General features: G+C 42.3%; 1 protein-coding gene and 1 non-coding gene across 2 annotated transcripts in view; one reads left to right on the top strand and one right to left on the bottom strand.

The window, feature by feature from the left end:
• Positions 1-383: 383 nt before the first annotated feature.
• Positions 384-21,407, top strand: part of GABRR3 (gamma-aminobutyric acid type A receptor subunit rho3) — a 59,431-nt gene continuing 38,407 nt past the window's right edge. The window contains 5 exon segments of the mRNA XM_036348523.1: positions 384-456; positions 1,208-1,216; positions 9,222-9,279; positions 10,597-10,629; positions 20,522-20,734. Of these exon segments, the coding sequence (XP_036204416.1) occupies positions 384-456; positions 1,208-1,216; positions 9,222-9,279; positions 10,597-10,629; positions 20,522-20,734 (386 nt within the window).
• On the bottom strand, positions 7,142-7,303 carry LOC118677867. The gene has a single exon (XR_004974590.1). It is a non-coding gene; the product is annotated as a U1 spliceosomal RNA (small nuclear RNA).

Here is a 21,407-nt window from a genome sequence, read left to right as displayed (position 1 = left end):
GGTTCTGGTTTAGACGATCTGAGATGGGGTCCATGGATCTGAATTTTGATCACCTCCACCCAGGCGGCAGTGGCCAGGCTCTCCTGGTCTAAAAATCACATTCTGAGGAACATTGCCTGTCAGTGCATTACATCCAAACGCAGTGTTTCATTTGAGGTGCTCCAAAGTTTGGTGTATCAGACCTGACCCACCCTATCTAATAAAGAGTAAATGTTGGCAGAGGTTTGGCCATGTGTAATACGAACTGAGAAAACTAGCTTTCATGTATATATTTCAGAGGATACTGTGTTGACGCTGAAGTCTAACCTAACTCAAAACCTCCAGAAGCATATGTATCTCCAAAGTATTTCCCCCTTTGGAGGGACAGCAAGCAAGAAACCAGAATGAGGCCCCTGAAATATGAGCAACTTCTCCGCATTGAGGACCATGATTTTGCAATGAGACCTGGATTTGAAGGTATTTTTTAAAAATATATTTTTATTGATTTCAGAGAGGAAGGGAGAGGGAGAGTGAGAAAGAAACATCAATGATGAGGGAGAATCATTAATTGGCTTTCTCCTGCACGCCGCACATTGGGGATTGAGCTGGCAACCTGGGCATGTGTCCTGACTGGGAATCAAATCATGACCTCCTGGCTCATAGGTCGACTCTCAACCACTGAGCCACGCCAGCGGGGCTTGGGGTGAGTATTATCTTTACAAAATGAAGTTGAAAATTGGAAGCAATTAAGACCAAGACGCAAGTAAAGGCCATTAATAAAAAAAAAAGCCTTTTATAATTATATTTTCTTGACCAAAAGTACACTTCCTGCTTATATACACCAGTTTGTTTCAACTAAAACCTATACATTGGATTACATGATGCTATTCATAAGAATCTTCCTGAATATTCTTTTAACCTGGAGCACCTGGCTATCATGGAAGCACTAGAATGCCAAATGCCCGACTCCCAGACAACTCTACTGAGTTTTTTCCTTTTAGTCACTTGCAGCAGCTAAGACTGAGCTAAATGTTGGCGTGCCAGGCAGTGTGCACCCCCCCCCCCCCCCCTCCTCACAGTGACCCTAGGAAGCAGGCGCTGTCACGGTCCCTAATGCTCCAGTGTGACCATGGGACTTAGAGAGGGTAAGAAATTTTCTTGCTCAAGGCAAGAAAAAAACGCAGTTAGCGGTGGAAGCAAAGTGCAACAGCAGGTCAGGAGGGCAGAGGAGGGCCATGTGATGCCGGAAGCCAATTCCAGCATGTCATAATTTCAAGAGTTTCAGCAAAAGGTTGATGGAACTTGGGGACTCAACAAAGGCTGAGTCACATATGTTGTCACCTGTTGGGAATGGCTGAGGGCATTTCCCCAAACCTGAAAAGGGATGATTGCTTGGCTGCCAGACAGCTAAAGGGCGTTTTAATCTACATGTTTTGCCTCCTACTGGCCAAACACCTGAACAGCAGTAGGCTAACTCAATCTGACAATGCCTCTGTATAAACCCTGACCCTTTTAAGTGTATATGTCTGCCTCGCCTCAGGACAAATTGTGTTAATAAAAAGCATGGGGTCCTGAGAAGAGGAGAACTTAGATCTTAGTTACCTTTAAGCCAGTGGTTCTCAACCTTCCTAATGCCGTGACCCTTTAATACAGTTCCTCATGTTGTGGTGACCCCCAATTTCATTGTTACAAATTGAACATAATTAAAGCATAGTGATTAATCACAAAAACAATATGTAATTTATGCATGTGTTTTCCAATGGTCTTAGGCGACCCCTGTGAAAGGGTCGTTCGGCCCCCAAAGGGGTCGTGACCCACAGGTTGAGAACCGCTGCTTTAAGCTAAGATCCTCTGATCCCCAAATGCCTTTCAAAATTTTGTCTCTGGACTCCTATTTAATGTATAGCCATCTCCAGATTCCTGAACCCTTCTTAATGATGGAACAAGAGCACCAGCAATGTGAGAGGTGCATATTTGGAGCTAAGTCTTTCCTCCCTCAGATAGTTTAATGTGCGCATCACCAAGCGAGCCACGTTTCCCAGACATACACAGGTGTGGCGAACCCTCCGCCTTCCTGCTAACCCACCCGGATGTTCTGTCCTGGACTTAAGTTTCCCGCTCCCACAGTTCCTGACTCAACATTTTCAGAATATTAGAGGTGTGGATCGAAGAAAAGGAAATGTGCGGGTGGAAGGCAGGATCGTCTCTCAGTGGGACAGGTTCAGCCTTCTGATAACTAACACTTCGGAACTTAGGGCGGGTGGGGAACTTGATTCTCACTATGTTGTAGTGAAATAAAGTACAACAGGTAACTAGTTATGTTGAGGGTTTTTTGTTTTTTGTAAACAGTTCCTGTAATCCATTGGGTTGCAATTCTAAGGATGTGGCTCTGATTTTATTAAATTAGTGACTAAAACTTTAGTGAGCATCAGAACCACCTGGGGGATTCTTTTTTTTTTTTTTTTTTTTTAATATTTTTATTGCCCTAACCGGTTTGGCTCAGTAGATAGAGCATCAGCCTGTGGACTCAAGAGTCCCAGGTTCGATTCTGGTCAAGGGCATGACCTTGGTTGCAGGCACATCCCCAGTAGGGAGTGTGCAGGAGGCAGCTGATCGATGTTTCTCTCTCATTGATGTTTCTAACTCTCTATCCCTCTCCCTTCCTCTCTGTAAAAAAATAAATAAAATATATTAAAAAATAAATATTTTTATTGATTTCAGAGAAGAAGGGGGAGGGAGAGAGAGAGAGAAACATCAATGAGAGAGAATCATTGATCAGCTGCCTCTGTATACCCCGTATTGGGGATTGAGCCTGCATCCGGGCAGGTGCCCTTGACAGGAATCAAACCTGGGACCCTTCAGTCTGTAGGCCAATGCTCTATCCATTGAGCCAAACCGGCTAGGGCCACCTGGGGGATTCTTTTTTTTTTTTTTTTTTAATATATATTTTATTGATTTTTTACAGAAAGGAAGGGAGAGAGATAGAGAGTTAGAAACATCGATGAGAGAGAATCATCGATCAGCTGCCTCCTGCACATCTCCTATTGGGGATATGCCCGCAACCCAGGTACATGCCCTTGACCGGAATCGAACCCGGGACCTCTCAGTCCGCAGGCCGACGCTCTATCCACTGAGCCAAACCGGTTTGGGCCACCTGGGGGATTCTTAACACAGAGGTTACTGGGCCCCACCCCGCCAAATTTTAACTCATTAGATCTGGGTGGGCCCAAAACGTGCATTTGTAATACATTCTTAGGTGGTGCTGCTGCTGGTGGTCTGAGGACCATATTTGGTAACTACTGAATTAGATGATTAGCATCAGATTACCAGGGGTCCTCAAACTTTTTAAACAGGGGGCCAGTTCACTGTCCCTCAGACCATTGGAGGGCTGGACTATAGTTTAAAAAAAAACCTATGAACAAATTCCTATGCACACTGCACATATCTTATTTTGAAGTAAAAAAACAAAACGGGAACAAATACAGTATTTGTATTTGCATGTGGCCAGTGGGCCGTCGTTTGAGGACCCCTGGATTAAACCTTGGCGAGTTTAATTTGTTTTTACAGAGTATTTCTCACAGTTATTGAGTCTAATTTAAGACTTTAAAAGCCTCAAAAATTAATCAGGTTTGAAGATGTGTCTGTCTTTTACTTCTAAGACTATTATTTCTTTCTCCTCTTTTCTTTAGATCACTACTTCTCAAATGTGTCACCCTTACCACAATTCTCCTAAATATGTTGGACTTAACTACCATTCTCAGTAGATCAGTTTCTTTCCCCCAACCAAATTTTCCCATCATTTCAATAATCTACTCTACCACTGTAACCCAGGTGTTCTGTACCGTGCTCTCTATGATTCTATAAAAAGTGTCTAGCCCAGCTGGCCTGACTCAGTGGTTGAGCATTGACCTATGGACCAGGAGGTCATGGCTAGATTTTGGTCAGGGCACATGCCCAGGTTCTGAGCTCAATCCCCAGTGTGGGGCATGCAGGAGGCAGCTGATCGATGATTCTCTCTCATCATTGCTATCTTTATCTCTCTCTCTCTCCCTACCTTTCTCTATGAAATAAAAAAAAAATTTTTTTAAGTGTCTAAACTCTTTTTCCTAGCAACATTTAGTTGGCAAAAATCTTAGGAAAAATCCTGATAAAGTTGCCCAGCTATGGATCCTTTCAGCCACAAGGGGCGCCAATCTCACAGGAATGGCTTGGATCTGGCATTTACTTAGCAGCAGCCGGAAGCTCAAAATGATGCACATGCTCTCTTTAACACCAACTCACAAAGCTGCCCTAATTCGTGTCAGGCTAGGTTCCCCAATCACATGAGTTCCTGATCCAGAGGAAAGGGTCTTTATGGGTCTATATTAGGACTGCTGAAAGGCAGAAAGATTGAGAGAAAGAAGACTGTCCTTGAAACAAAGGCTTTGTCCTTCAAAGTGGTTCCTGGACCAGACCCGCAGCAGTCACCTGGGAGTTAGTTAGAAACGCAGAAACTCAGGCCCCCTCCCAGGTTTTCTGACACAATCTTCATTTTAACAAGCTCCCCAGGTGATGTGAGTATATTTTACAATTTGAGAAACACTGCTATAGATTACTGTGCCCACTGCTTTTATTTTAAAAACACTTATGCCTTCATCCTCCTTCCCTGTATCATCCCCACACTCCAGAAAAACATAATATTGACCTTTAATTCTCTTGATGGGCTACAGATACACGTAAAGATTTTTGTTTTTAAGTGAGAGTGCTTTTTTAAATTTTTTTTTCCCTGAGGCTACTTTGTGGGGCTATTAAAAATGCAATTAAAATGTGCTACTTAGTGGCAGGTGGCCAATCATCCCACGATTAAGAAATTTTTCTGACAATTGGGGCTAAATGGTGTCCAAATGGCCTGTGTGTTCAGGCAGAAAAATCCATAAATTCAGACGACGTGCCAGTCTGGTAGCTCTGTGAAATATAGTCCTTAACCTTCTCTTATCCTGGTCAGTACAGCTTCTTAACACCAGTGACCCATTTCTCTGTTCTCTCAAGGCTGCCTTCCTGAGGAAATAAGGCTGCAGGATATTAAAGACAAGCTTTAATTTATCTTCTCTTTCCTTACACTTGTCCATAACACAAACAAATGCACAGACTTCTTTCCTCTTGAGCTAAATGTAACTTCAGCACTTCTCTTGCCTTAATGTGTTTTCCTAATTAGCTTTAACATTAAAACCAGCTGCTGTGCAGTGTTTTTTACTTTTAGAAGGCGTTGGAAGATTAATCGACTCATTATGTGGAAACAGGAGGATATAAATTTAGGGGAGCTTTTTGTTTAACTTGGGTTATAAATTGTGGCTCATTTTCCTTATTTATGTTTTCTCTACCTTTCCCATTTCCCACAACTAAGGGCTTTTTTTTTTTGTTTTAGTCTTATAGATGATGCTTTCTTTGTTTCTTTAAAGTGAAATCAATTTAGCATCTAGATACTGGCTACTGAGTCAAGAATAGTCAAACAGGAGGACTAGACTGGGAGCTGACCATATTCCTGCCTTAGGGAGCTTTAGATTTCAGGAAGGTCTCTAACCTCTCTGAGCATGAGTTCCCTCCTATTCAAATGGAGCTGAAGTCTGTCTACCTAGCAAAGCCAAGTAAAAGCCAAACTTCTGCAAATCCCTTAAATGCTCAGTTCAGTCCTCTGTAAAATGGGAAATAAATATATGGTACAGCTGGCCAGCCACTGGGTCTGCCACTAAAGTTGGTTCTGACTAGCAAACAGCTGTAATGAGGACTTAGATACAGTGTAATATATTAGATCATATATTTTATTTTATTACTAGAGGCCCGATGCACGAAATTCATGTAAGGGGCTTGGCCCTCGCAACCCCAGCTGACTTGGCCCTCGCAGCCCTGACTTTGTCTGAAGGTCGTGGGGCTGTTCGATTGATTTGCATATTACACTTTTATTATTATAGATTATTTTTATTGATTTTAGAGAGAGGAAGGGAGAAGGAGAGAGAGATAGAAACATCAATGATGAGAGAGAATCATTGATTGGCTGCCTCCTGCACACCTCCTACTGGGGATTGAGCCTGCAACCTGGGCATGTGCCCTTGACCGGAGTGGATCCGGGGACTCTTCAGTCCGCAGGCTGACGCTCTATCCATTGAGCCAAACCAAATAGGGCAGATAATGTATTTTAAATTCATTATATAAATAAGTTGTGTAACTTTCATTTAACTTTCCTTATTCCAGAGTGCATACAAACCAGATTGATATATTTAAAAAGGACTATAGCCCTAGCCAGTTTGGCTCGGTGGATAGAGTGTTGGCCTGTGGACTGAAGGGTCCCAGGTTTGATTCTGGTCAAGGGCACGTGCCTGGGTTGCAGGCTCGGTCCAATGTGCAGGAGGCAGCCAATTAATGATTCCCTCTCCCTTCCTCTCTGAAATAAATTTAAAAAACCATATTTTTTAAAAAGGACTATAGATGTGTGTGCTACTACCTAATTAGTGATCCTGGGAAATCAACACCATAAGCATAATGGTTAATAGTTATTTAATTTTTACTATGCTTCCAATGTTTTCTGTATAGAGTTAATAGTATTTATGAAATAGTTACTATTCATGCTATTGTATGTATTACTGATCCAGTAGATAATGAATAAGTGGGTTGTTAAGATATTTGAATGGATGAGCTTCTACCAACTGAGCCACACTGGCCAGGACACACTATTTCATTTTTCTGTGAGCAATGGACTGATTATTTAAATGTTTGAGTGTAGGATTGGGAGTAGCTGCTTGCATTTCTAGGGGTAGGCTCACATTTTTTGCCTAACTGCAGTAGCATTAGCACTCATTTAGTGTCATTTATTAAGTTTACTGTGTATTCCTTCTAATCTTCAAACAAGCCTCCAAGGTGATACTACTACTTGGGTTTACAGATGAGGAAACTAAGCTTCGGGATGTTACTTACCCCAGATCAGTATGAGTAGGGATCTGGGTTCAAACTCCAGTCTGTGACTCTAATGCCAGAATTTTGTTCAGAATATTGTGCTACCTCTCCAAACCTTTCATTCCCTTGGAGTAATGGACTTAATGGGAAGAGTTGCTCATACTGAAAGGCAAGTAGAATCGTGGATGAGATCTTCCCATGAATTTTTATATTTTATTTTATTTTATTTTTTTCAGAGGAGAACATGAACACAGTCCCCCACTACCACAAATTATGCAGTTGAGTTTCCCACATTTGGGGAAATTGCAGAGGTCAGCACGTCCAGAGTGCAATGGACAAGCCTCGCCCTGGGAAAACCACCTTCGTGATCATGGTATCTCCCCTGCCAGGTAAGTATGAATTTTTATTTTGATATCTCTACTAATTACAGAGAAGAGGCAAACAGAAACCATCAGAGCTGAATCCTACAAAGAAGTAATACTGAGTTGTTACCAAGTTGATGCTTAATCATAGTATCACTGAACAACATTATTTACAGAATTGTCATTATTAATACTGTAGAAAGCAATTGGTCCAATATGGCTGGAAGCAGTTGGTGGTTAAGATGCAGGTAAGGTATTCCTGGAACCTGAAGCAGAAGTATATGTAAGTGGCAGGCCCAGTGCCTGGCCAGCTGGAGGAATGAGATGGAGGGGTCGGACTCATGAAAGAGGAAAGGGAACCTGTGTTGGTAAAGTGAAGGCAATATGAGCCAATTAATGGGGAAGTCACAGATGTTGGACAGGGACTGGCAAGGCACATCTTGTTTTATAATGTTTTGTGTATTTACAATAACTCAGTGCTTTATTGAATGATATGCACATATATGTCTCATGTGGCACACCTGGACATTCATTGATTTTTAGTAAAGAAGCTTTTCTGTCCTGACTTTTTGAAATCCCAGAATATTGACTGAAATAGCCAGTGCTAAAAAAGAGCAAGATTTCTATTTTTCAACAATAATTAAAAGTATTTTTCGACATATGTACTACTATTTGTAATGCTTTAAATATAAAATAAAATTAAAAAAAGAAAAAAAAGAAAGTATTTTTCAACTCAAGACTACACAGAGACAATAAAATTTAATTGAGAACTGGCCCTATGAAAAGAAAACATATGAAGACTATATGTATAACTATATAAAATATTTTAGCATATATGTCCATTAAATTTCATATACAATACTGAATAATGAAATTATTTTTGTTTTTAAAGATATTTTTTATTGATTTTTAGAGAAAGAGGAAGGGAGAGGGAGAGAGAAACATTGATGAGAGAGTGAAACATCCATTGGTGGCCTCCTGCACACTCCCCACAGGGGTCACACCTGCAATCTGGGCAAATACCCTGACTGGGTTTTGGACTAGCAACCTTTCCGGGCATGAGACGACACCCAACCAACAGAGCCACTCCAGCCTGGGTGTGAATAATGACGTTATTAACATCAGCATCTCTTACACAGGAACTGGTGAGACCCTTTGTGAGGTGTAACAAGGAAATGGCTTGGTCTCAGGCTGGACTGGATTCTCTTGCATCATCATTCAGGTTCTCTGGGCCCATGAACCTGATTCTGAGACTCAGCTGCAAGCACAGCTCAGCAGTTCTCTGTCTGAAGTTGCTCCAATTCTGACTTTTAGTATACTCTCATCAAACGCATTTCTAAGAATGTTTGCTTCATCCTAAAAGCAGGTTGTGGTTACCGACGACCCGGGAAGGGCCATTTCTCAGTGTGTGCGTCCCCGCGTACGGCTGCGTTGTCCTCACTGTTCTCTGGCCTGCAGGCTCTGCCCAAGCGAAGGAGGCTGGTTTTTCAGCAGGAGGGTAAAGGCTCCCACATTTCCCAGAGTCATGAACTCCATGACCTCTCCACTCCCTGACTATAAAATATCATCATTTTCCATAAAAGATATAGAATTCCACACACTCTTAGGCAATGTTGTCAAAATGTTATTCCTTTTTAAGTCACTACTAGTTAAAAAACTAAAAACCCCCAAACAAAAAATTGGAAACACCACTTTTATACAGTAAGTATACTATGAGAGGGAAAATATTCAATTGTTCCCAAGCAAATGTGTAATGATTATTGGAATAACATTTATTTAGGCACGTGCCTTTATTATTATAATTGAATGTATAATAAATCAGTAGGTAATGGAGAAATGTGTTGTTTAAAAATCTTGAAAGTGTATTTTCAACATTGCTCTCTCTGCTTTGAATGAAAATAATTTTAGTCGCTTCTCAGAATATTGCCCATTCTTCTTGCGGAAGGGTTTCAGTACCAGTGGGAATAGATGTCCAGCTTGAAAGCACTGCCAGCATTTCAGAGGTTAACATGCTGAGTTTCTCCAGGAGGTGCTGGTTTTTCTCTGAAAGGATGAAGACTCAATAGTGGGAAAATCACTGGTATTTCCACACATCATTTTAATTATGTATGTTGTTTATTTTTCCTACTTTGCTTAATAAAGTTGTGGTTGTTTTACTTTCTTTTTTTTTTTTAATATATTTTATTGATTTTTTACAGAGAAGAAGGGAGAAGGATAGAGAGTTAGAAACATCGATGAGAGAGCTCGATCAGCTGCCTCCTGCACGCCCCCAGTGGGGATGTGCCCGCAACGAAGGTACATGCCCTTGACCGGAATCGAACCCAGGACCCTTGAGTCCGCAGGCCGACGCTCTATCCACTGAGCCAAACCCGTTCGGCTTTACTTTCTTCTATCTACTTCTTTCTGCCCTTGATTCCAATTCTCATTCCTTTCCTACTTGTCTTTTTCCTTCTGGGGAACGTGCCATTTTAACAGATTCAGGTGATTCTTTTGCACACCTGAATTTTAGAACCAGCGTTTCGTGGTCCTTTCTGTCTCTCATGCATCAAAAAATCGTTGCCTCTGTCCCAGTACCTCTGACAACTTTCCTTCCACTACCAGTTCTAATAAATGCTGCATCCAGGTTTTTGTGGGACTGTGGTTTATTCAACTTGGGGGTAGGGGTGGTTCTTTAACAAACATAATAAGATTTATGGACACAAAATCAGTTATAAAAGTGAGTATTTATTCACGAGAAAAGAAATCAAAGTAAGATTCTAGAGCATGGAGTTTCAGGTGCTTTTCTTCCGAGACCTCTTTAGGTGATGCTCCAGAGAGCTTATGTAGAAATACTTCCCAGTTGTAACTGGCTTTCCTCCCCCAAGTTGAATACTCTCTGCTTCCCAGGAGCTCTCAACATTTATTGGGGTCCAGGTGAGGGTGGGACTTTGCAACTGAAGCTCACTAGCTTCAACCTGAATCTACCTGAAATATAAGATAAGCCATTTACTTACAGGCCATTAACACCCACGGGAGACAGTCTGGACTAATGGTGTTGAGTGGTCAATCTGAACCATATTCTTTTAAAAATATATATATTTTTATTGATTTTAGAGAGGAAGGGAGAGGGAGAGAGAGAAACATCAGTGATGAGAGAGAATCATTGATTGGCTGCCTTCTGCACTCGCCCCACTGGGCATTGAGCCCGCAACTCGGGCATGTGCCCTTGACCGGAATCGAACCAGGGACCTTCAGACCCCAGGCCAACGCTCTATCCACTGAGCCAAACTGGCTAGGGCCTGAACCATATTCTTACTGCCTTTGACTTGTCTTTTCTTCTCTCTGCCTAGGATTTTACGATGACTTTTTATCTCAGACACTAGTGTCCTAGTGCACGGATTCGTGCACATTGAAAGGAAATTAATTAGAAGAAATATTTTAATATCACTATTCGCCCTTTCTCTATAATAGAAGTGTCAACCAAATTCACGATTGACAATGACAGATTGAAACACACATGTGCAATTGGTGCCAGTGAGAGCTTTATATGTATTGTGCATGTGCGAGTCAACTTAGCCTTTCATATGTATAAAATAAACTTGCCTCATTAGACCTGCTTTCTGATGTAGCTAAACTTTTTCCAGCCCAGTGAAATACCCCAACTTCTCTTTCAGGTAATTGTCAGCAACACAGCAGTAAATATCAACACAGAGCAGATTATTATTGTAGATCACACAGGGAGAACAAAGGGTGGAATATATATATATTTTTAATTTTGCAATATTGGGGGGCCAGGCGGCAAGTCCCGAAGGACTTCCCCACATGCTCAGGCTGCTCCAATCCTTTATTGATCTGGAGTAGCCCTTAGGGTAAGGAGGTTTCAATGACACACAGATCAGCAAACAATTTCCAGGAATAGACAAAGTATCTGATTAGCCCATCAATAGATTTCCGGGAGTATCTGATTAACAATAATTAACAAGGATCTACATAAGTATCTAAGGAATTAAGTGAACTAAGGTGGGGATGCTTCAACTATTATTACCTAAATTAACTGAGTGGTTCCTAGATTAACTGGGTGGTGCACAGCCCTGACCTTTGCTAGGACTTTCAAGCCCTGACCTTTACTAGGACTTTCAAGGGCTACTAGCTTTTGGGGGGTCTCTGTCTAAACTCAGCTAGTGAAGACAATGAATGGATTCCAGCATCTCCCCCTTATTTTTTCTTTAAAAAATAATCAAGTCCCAATTTCAATGTCCAAAAGTTCTGAGTCCAAGTTTCAATGTCCGACAGTTCATGTGTACATGCCAGCATGAGATGTTGGTTCTGGATGGTGGAAAATGCAGGTCCGGTCCTTTCTGGTCTGGTCCTGGGCACCCTGCAGCGACGCACGGCTGCTGACTGCTAGCATGGCAAGGAGTCTTCACCATCTCCATCTCTGAACTGTCTCTTCTGTCTTTGTGGCTGGCTTTTGTTGTGCCCAGATTTCAAGGTTCCCAAAAAGCCCACCAGGGAGCCAGCGAGTCCGATGCAAAAGCAAAGAGTCCTTCATTTCGAAGTAGTTCGGCTCCCCGACCACACTCACCGATGCAACAACGGTAAGCCCAGTGGCCGAGAGAAACCGAAGCCTGATGGGAAGGGGGTTTTATAGGAGGGTGGAGTAAGGGCAGGAGAGGGGACTGTGGGCCCTGCCGATTGGCCAGGCGCGAGTTGGTGTCTCATTACACAGGATGTAGTCATATTGATGGCGTGCACTTCCCTTAATTATCATTGGTTAGTCCAGAGAAATCCTGGGCGTGGCCAGCAGCGGCCTGGGCCTCCGGGAAGAAGCCCCCACCAAGCACATGGCTCTGCCCAAAAATGGAGGACCCAGGGCAAGATGGAGGGCACAGTCCTCGCCTCTTGATAGGCGTCCCTCCCCGAAGGCTGAAGGCCGCTCCCCAGCACCCAGGAGCCCGGGGCACCGTTCCCCTGCTGGAGGGGGCTCGTGCCGCCCCTGCTCCCCCAGAGCCCCGGGCCTGCCCCCTCTCCGCGGCCCTCGGCCTTCCTGGGCAGGAAACCAGACCAGGGGCAGCCAACCCAGCACCGGTGCCGGGAGATGGCGGGGACGGGCTGGCGGGAGCCCACCTCGGGGAACGCCGGGACCGACCGTGGGGAGCGCTGAGCATCAGGGCCTCTAGGTTGAGGTCTCGCCCTTTCAGCTTTCTGGGATCCATTGTTACAGGAATCCACATGGTCTTGTAGCTGTTCTCTGAAAGTATACAAACATATTCTCGACCAAAGGTTAAAGAAAAAAACCTTACTTGGGGTCTTTTCTTTAAAATGATCTTTCCTGGCTTACCCTGGCATAATGTGTGTTTTTTCTGGATGTCTCGCTAACAAAAAAAATTTAATTTAGTTATAAGATCTATTTTCTTACATGGCATTTTTCCACTATATTTTTCCACTATCCCCCTTTTTTTGATTTAATTAGGAGGCTCCTTGGAAATTTTATAATGCAGTCTAGGTAGCTTTAAATATTAATTTTTTGCACAAAAAAATGAACCTGAACATGCTTTAGGTTCATAGCATGTTTACCACAAAATGAAAATTTTGGTTAATAGTTTTTGAATAATTACTTCTTTCAAGTTAGCCAAATTTAATTTGAAAACTTGACAACTATGTTACTGTCAAATTTAATATTTTAACAATAATCTTAATTTACACTGTAAATATTAATGAAAAGGATCACTTTACATCCTTGTGAAGGCTCTGAGCATTCCTGTTGTTAGGCTAGATTTAGACATTGGGTCTCTTAGCCAAGCCTCCATTTATCTGGATTCTGATTTCAGCTAGACCAAATCTCTTTTGTTATTTGGTTCCTGATCTGGGCTGGGCATGGGAAGCAAGAAGCAGCCATGGGGACAGGAGACCTTCCTCAGGAGGAGTGAGTGTTCAAGCCCCTGCACCATTGGGAGGGTGAGGATCTGTGCCCCACCTCTGTTGATCCCCAAGTTTTCTCCTACTGGCCCCCGACTGTGCCTGTCTTAGGTCACCCCACCCTGTGGGGTCTTACCCGTCTTTGACTACCAGCCATCTATGGGCCAAGTAGGGTGATGTGAGGTTCAGTTCTGTCTCCTTGGTAGCCTATGTCCCTCTGGCCTCCATGCCCAGCAACTGCCTTTGGATCCCGTCGCCTGCTGGCGGGGTCCCGACATTGATCATAGGGTACCCAGGTTTCTTCTCCAGAGAGGGCCCAGCTTACGCCATTGGGCAAGAGACAGATTCATGGTACCAGGTTTTCATGATCTCAGCTTGAACAGAGAGCTCAGATAACAGCTGTAGACAATTGGAATCCTTTTGGCAAAAAAGGTCAAGAGAGATCAATACAGAATGCTTAAAAGTGCCTTCCCAGGAGGGAATAAATCCCTTCACATTCTTAAAACATTCAAAGTAAATATCAATTTGTAAGCTTGTTTGTGATAAATGCACAATATACTGTTGTAAAGCATCAAAAATTAATAAAACTTTATAGAATAATACCATGTAAGAATATTCTTTGCTCTAGGTCATGACAACTTAATTTTAAACTCAAGGTTTGGAATGAGGAACCTAGTTTTCAAAAAAAAAGAAGAAATTTACAGAAGCAGAGACAGTATGCTATCTAAATTACAGTTCTGCGTCTCCAGAGCACTGAGTTGACAAGTTATCTGGAGCCCCCTGACCTTGGGATAGCTATGCTGTCCTTCCCAGGTAAAGGAAAAATGTGCCTTCTAAGACCAGTATGAAACTATAGTTTTTACCTGAAAGAATTGTTACCATACTTCACTTTACCGTGCCCCAGGTGGTCTCTGAGCTGTTCCTTTTATTCTGACACCAATGTAGCTCCATAGGTGTCTTTCCATTAGCATCACAAGTGAAAAAATTTAGAGTAATTAAAGCTAGGTGCAGCCTACCTGTAGGTGATTTCTCCATCATCCCCCTTTTTTGTTTTTCAAGTTGGGATTTTTAAAAGCTGATGAGACTCTGAAGCCTCTTTCAATAAAGCAACCAATTGATCAGCATGTGCATTTCCCTTAGTTAATGGGCTAGGTAATATGCTGTGAGCCCTGATGTGGGTGATATAAAAAGGGTATTTTCTCTGCTGCACAATCTGTTGAACTTGCTTAAATAGTAAGAATAAACTTTGGTCACTAAACCATTTCAACCGTGCAGTTTCAATTCTACTTACTAGGCCCGAAGCATAAGAGGAATCAGAAATTATATTAACAGGCTGTTGGAAATCTTGCAACGCAGCCTTAATAGCTTCTAATTCAATTCTTTGCACAGAAGTATGACTGGTCAGTATGACTCGGTCAGAATTTATAGTATGATAGGCAGCTTTCCCATTAGATGACCCACCAGTAAAAACAGTTAAAGCTCCAGGAATTGGTTCCTGCCTAGTGTTTTTTTTTTTTTTTTTTTTTTGGTATAATGATGGAGGTCTTATATAAAAATTGTAGTAGTTTACATTTTAATAGGTGACAGCTAAGTTCCCCTGAATATCCACTTAGCCCAATTTGCCAATTTTAAGTCAGTTTGAAATAACATTTATTCTTTTAACTTTACTTGTCCTAAGTTATGGACAGTAAATGACATTAAATTTCTGGTATTAGTCTTTGGGTAAATTTACATAGACTTTGTTTAAGGAGGCAAAACACAAATTATTCACTTTAGTTTATGAGGCCCAATATATTGATTTTTAATTATAGTTAGACATCTGAAAGAAACCTCTTTTTATTTCCTTCCCGACAGTTTTCTTTCTCACTCAAGCCACAAATGTAAGGAACATGGTTGCCTTTTGAGATTTTAACAAATACTGTCGCAAAGCTATATATTTCAAGTGATTTTTCATTTATGGTGACTAATTATTGTCAGATTTAGTATTTTAACAACAATCTGTAAATGTTAGCAATTATATTTTTAAAGAGTATACCCTTTGGCTTATTTGCATATACAGAGGAATCATGGGAAGCCTTCAGTAACCTTTTCAGAAGAATTTACTTTACTAGGATTCAATTGCTTACAAGGATAGTAATTTAAGTAAGTATTTTTTAAAAAGCAAAGCAAGTAAATTTAGTATTTAGTAAACTTCTGATTCACAAGGGGCAAATGCTGCACCACTTCCAGCCTAATTTAAAATGCAGTAGTGAGGAGCTTTTGTTGTTTCAAAGTACATCTTAAAATTTCACTGCTGTATTTTAATAAATATTAAACAAAATAACTTGTTTTGCCCTTCCTCAGAGGCAAAAACTTAAAATATATTCATTAATTTTTATTTGATAAAGCTTTCCATGTGATTTCAAGTGTATTTTTTAGCTAAATTAAAAAATCCTTTAAAAAGAGAGAATAAACTTTTGAAAACATTTCAGGGCCCGTGAAATTTCTCAGTCATTCCTTGGTTATAGTTTTGAAATCCAACTTGAAAGACCATCAAATATATATAAATATATATATATATATGATTTAAAAATTATATACTTATTATAATTATTAAGAGATATCAGTTATATTTAAACTGGTTTTAAAATTTTGGCTGGGGTCACAGAAATTGGATTACTGTTATCAGTCCCTTTTAATGCTTTGACATAAGCTATTTAACTTTTGTTTAGGGAGGGAACATATAACCTTTAATTGTCCTTAGTTTAAGGAAAGCAGGGTTTTCTAGATTTAAGAATTAGAAACACTTACTGCCCCATCCGCATTTCTGTAGTGAAATTTCGCCTTAAAGCTCCACCCCTGAAATTCCATCCTGCCCCAGTGAGCAGACATTCCTTTTGTGATTGGCTAAGTCAGAGGGCGGGGCCTTTGCTGCTTCAAGATGGCGGCCCCCAGGGGCGCAGTAAGCCATGTGGACAACATGGCGGCTGCCAAGTCATGCAGCCCAAAGTGGTGTCTGTCTACACTGTTCTTTGCAATTAAATTTAAACTGGTTTTTGTATTAAAAATTTCAGTTGAGGTCATAAAATTAATCCTCTTTTTAAATCAGATCAATAAGCAACATATTTTGAATTCTAATTATTTCAGAGGAAACAAAAATTATTTTCTCAAAAATAAATTTTTTTTTTTAAGCATTTAACTATTATAATTATACAATTTTTCCCAATTCAATCCGAATCTTAAGCTCTTAGCTGGCAAGTCAAATATTCAGCATTTCTCAATCAGTAACATTTTTAAGAATAAACTTCAAAAATGCAAGACATAGTCAACCAACAGATTTAATACTGTCCTCTAGATTTTGTACGAGGCATACTCAGATCTCATTTAATTCAGTATTATGTCACTTCAAGATACCTAGGTATAAACTCCAAGGTCTTAAATTTCACAACAGCTTTGGAAAACCACACTTGAGGCTGGCAAGGCAGGCCTGGCCCAGCCTTTGATTTTAAAAGACCATAATTTTTTCCTCTGGGGAAGGTCAAGAAACAAGCTTGTAGCTACATTGTTTCCTGCCCCTTGCTTGCCAGTGGGAAGTTTCAAAATTGGGAGGAAGGGGGGAGGGGCTGTTTTCCCTGGAAGAACAGGTTTGGCCTACCCTGGACCAATCAGATGTAAATTGACCACATTCTTTAAGAATTTGCTACAGGCGGGAAGCAACTAGCCCCTTTTCTCATTAGAAATGTTTTGGCCAGCCTTTTCAATAAACAAAGGGCCGGTTTTTTACCGGGCTACTTAGATTTTAATAATTAGAGATTTTAATAATTTTTGAGATTCAAATTCAATTATTTTAAGGCATTTACTTTAGCAAATTTTTGTAACAGAGACAATTTTACTGCTATTCCTTTTAGAGGTCTTAAAGTTAGCTTTGGAATAGGCTTCATTAACATTATTATGGAAAAATACCAATCTTGTTGCTAGAATTTCTACCCTGGGTCAAATTCGCCATTTTCTTTAGGAAATAATCAGTCTTGGGTTTTATTCTGCACATTTGTAAAGAAATTCCAGCTCAAAACTCTGTCTAAATGTCCAAAGTCGGAACGAGTGCACATTAGTTCCAAGCCAAGTTTTCTCTTTACACGTGAACAGAAATCCCAGACGCATTTTAAATTTTTGTAAAACTTTTCAATTACGAGAAGGAGACTTTAAATTAGAGGAGGCGTCCATATTGGATCGCCATGTGCTCCCTTTTCCTTTCCACCACATCCTACTTTGGGGGAAGTTTCAGCAAATGACTCAGATGGTGTATTTGTTCCCAAAGTCATGCTTAATAGAAAAACAGATTTTAAAGTTTTTTTTCCTTTTTCGCTTTCCAAAGTAATAGCTAGCACCCAAGGTGACATTGGCTAGACTTTGCACTTCCGGACATGTTCTCAGATAATTCTTAAACAGAACATTAAGTAATCTCATTGCGGGGGAACTTATTGCTCTGCGCTCTCCTGCCACCTTTGAATCTCTCCAAACCAGAGAGAGATTCGGCAGCGGGGTTCCATTTCTTATTACAGATAGATTCCAAATACAAATTAAGATAAGAAAACACATTAAGATGACCATGGCACTATTTTTTCAGCCTGATATAAAAAAGTACCTTTTTCAAAAAAAACAAAGGTTATGTTCTATAATAACATGCAAAAACTATAAAAGATTACCTTCTAAAATTTTAACACTTTAAACATGCAAATCAAAAGTCCATAATAAAGTTTCTTAGTTTTAAAAAGCCAAATATACCTTTTTAAAGCCGAATCTACTTTTTTAAAGCCAAATCCTGCCCCGTTTGTTAGCCTGGTTAAGAAAACGTTCCCAGTGTACTTACAGATCCAGGCTTCTGTAGTTGATCCTGGTCATTGCATGCGGTAGAATTCCCCTCACCTTTTTTCAGTGAGTTTTCCACACCTTTTCGTGAAAACTTCCTTTGCTCGCTCCAGTGAGGCCTGCACTTCCAGATTACCCGTTGGGCGCCAGATGTTGAGTAAGACTCCCTCCACGTTCTGTGTGGAGTAGGGTTCGGTATCTGAAAGAGGAGCCGCACAACAAATGAGAGAAAAAGACACGAGATAATTTTGCAATATTGGGGGACCAGGCAGCAAGTCCCAAAGGACTTCCAAGGGTGAAATATTTAACTGCAGCCGTGTTTGACTATATTCTGCACAGGAGAAAGCCTGAAGTCATTTTCAAGTTTCACCATTTCTTACTTCTTTTCAGTCAGGTCAAGTTTCTAACCTTTCTATATCTCCGTTTTCTGGCTAATGAAAGGAAAATAGGATTCCACTGAGTCTCCTATCTACCTACTCCAGCACTTCTGTGAGGATCAAATGAGATGAGGCACGTGAAAATGCTTCACAAACATTTGGTTGACCTATAAAATATTTGCACTTGGGTATAAAGCAAGTTGGGTTCCTGGGCTGAAGAAACTCCAAGGAAGCTAGTCGCTGGGGAGAGGAAGCTGGGAGTTGCTACATCACATTATTACCTGGCGCCCACAGCCACTGTTTCCGGGCTGGGCTGGGCTGTGGGCCACATTTTGCGCCAGGGGGTCTTGGCAGCCTTGGCTGCAATTTGGTGGGCTGTCCCTCTGGGGTGGTGGTGGGGTCTGTGTCCCACTTGGGGGAAGCTGAGTGTTGGTTTGTTGGTGCCAGGTTCGTGGTGCCGTTTATTTTTTAGTATATGTTCTGCCGAAGAGAGCACAGTGCTGTTTATTTTTAAATGACCAGTGCACGTCATGGCAGCTCCTGCGTTGAGCATCTGTCCCCTTGTGGTCAGTGCACATCATAGCTACTGGTCAGACTGATGGACACTTAGCCTTTTATACATATAGACTAGAGGCCCGGTGCACAAAAATTTGTGCACTCAGGGGGGAGGGGGGGGGTCCTTCAGCCCGGCCTGTGCCCTCTCGCAGTCTGGGACCCGACTCGGGAGATAACAACCTGCTGGCTTAGGCCTGCTCCCGGGTGGCAGAGGGCAGGCCCAATCCCTAGGTGCAGCCCCTGGTCGGGCTCAGAGCAGGGCCAATTGGGGAGTTGGGGTGCCGCCCCCTGTCATGCACAGAGCAGGGCGGATCAGGAGGTTGCGATGCCACCCTCAGTCACGCTCAGGGTAGGGCCGATTGAGGGGTTGCGGCACCACCCCCTGTCACCTACAGAGCAGGGCCCATCAGGGGTTTGGGGCGCCGCATCCTGTCACACTCAGGGCAGGGCCGATGGGGAGGTTATGGCTCTACCCTGTCACACACAGAGCAGGGCCCGTGGGGGTGGGGGGTTGGGGCGCCGCTCTATATCACCCACAGAGCAGGGCCGATCAGGGGGTTGAGGCGCCGCCACTCTCACACTCAGGGCAGGGCTGATGGGGAGGTTATGGCTGTACCCCGTCACACACAGAGCAGGACGCGTGGGGGGGGGGGGTGGTTGGGGCGCCGCACCCTGTCACACACAGAGATGCAGGGCGATCAGGGGGTTGGAAAGCTCCCCCCTATCAGGCACAGAGCAGGGCTGATCAGGGGGTTGGGGCACCTTCCCCTGTCCCGAACAGAGCAGGGCATATAGGGAGGTTGTGGCCCCGCCCCCTGTCACACACAGAGCTGCAGGGTGATCAGGGGTTTGGGCGCTGCCCCCTGTCATGCTGATCCAGGTGCCGGGAGGCCTCATGGCTCCGCTGATCCGCGAGGCATATTACCCTTTTACTATATAGGATAGAGGCCTTTTGCACGGGTGGGGGCCAGCTGGTTTGCCCTGAAGGGTGTCCTGGATCAGGGTGGGTGTCCCCACTGGGGTGCCTGGCCAGCCTGGGTGAGGGGATGATGGCTGTTTGCAGCTGGTCACACCCCCTTCAGGGTGGGGGTCCCCACTGGGTTGCCTGGCCAGTCTGGGTGAGAGGCTGAGGGCTGTTTTCAGGCTGGCGGGTGACTGAAGCTCCCAACTGCTCCTTTTTTTCTTTTTTTTAAATTCTGGGCCAGCTTTAGCTCTGGCTCCAGCTCTGAGTCCTCTGCTGCTGAAAGCTGGTATCTGGTTTGTTTGGGTTCTATAATCGAAACACTGTATCAACTCCAGCTCTGAGATTGCGGCTGGCTGAAAGCAGGTTTCTGGGGTTTTGTTTACCTTCTATATTTGTAAGAATGTTTCAAACTGCAAGCTCAGAGGCTGGCAGCGGCACAGGTGGGGAACATTGGAGTCCTCCGTCACTGAAGCAAGCAAGCCTCATGTTAACTTCAAGCTGCCTGGCTGCCCGCTGCCATCTTGGCTGACAGTTAATTTGCATGTCACCCTGATTAGCCAATGGGAAGGGTAGCGGATGTACGGCTAATTACCATGTTTCTCTTTTATTAGATAGGATTACTGGAAAGATGAAAAGCTCTCCTTCCCTAGCATGACAAACAAAAGCATGACTTTTGATCATAGATTGATCAAAAAGATTTGGGTGCCTGATACCTTTTTTGTCTATTCTAAAAGATCCTCCATCCACGAAATGACTGTGGAGAACACCATGCTGTGTATACACCCTGATGGCAACGCCCTCTTCAGCCTCAGGAGAGGAGAGCTGTCTGTGCCTTGGACTTCCTGTCCCACGACTGTCTACACGATGCATGTCAAACTCAAAGGCCAACATGAGGCAAATAAACAAGGTTTATGTTTATGTGGGCCACAAAAAAGCAAAAGCTTCAATTTTCATAGAAATGTATGTTTATTTCGATAGAGACATGTTGAACACAAAGGGGTGAAATAAATGAGTAATCATTAACATAAAATAATAGAATATTTTAATAAAAATTAATATTTTTTCTTGAACATTAACTTACCAGATACTGAATAACTGCACAAATTAATAAGCATAACACAAATGAACCTGTTTTTCTTGTTCTCCGAAAGCGAAATATTTCCTGTTGTGCACACCAAACAAGTCAGTACAAGAATAATGAGAAGGCAATAGGCTGCTAAAATATTCACTGCTAGTATTAGTGGAGAGAAATGGTGCACCTGTGCATAAGGAGCGTAAGGGAAATGAATGCAACATGATTATAGTAATTAGTTATTAGCGAAAGTTGTAGCTCAAGATTAATACTTATGTATAACAGGATATTGTAAAAATTAAGTTATGAAATTTTTATTAAAACGTTTCTAATATACCGTTATATTGACTGGGCTGCAAAAATATTCATTGTGGGCCACATGCAGCCCGAGGGCCATGAGTTTGACTTGTTTGGTCTACACCAAA

Source organism: Myotis myotis, unplaced genomic scaffold, assembly GCF_014108235.1.
Source record: "Myotis myotis isolate mMyoMyo1 unplaced genomic scaffold, mMyoMyo1.p scaffold_m19_p_2, whole genome shotgun sequence".
In the NCBI taxonomy this organism is placed as follows: Eukaryota; Metazoa; Chordata; class Mammalia; order Chiroptera; family Vespertilionidae; genus Myotis; species Myotis myotis.
The sequence above is the reverse complement of the archived record's forward strand: the minus strand, read 5'-3'. Positions and strand labels throughout refer to the sequence as shown.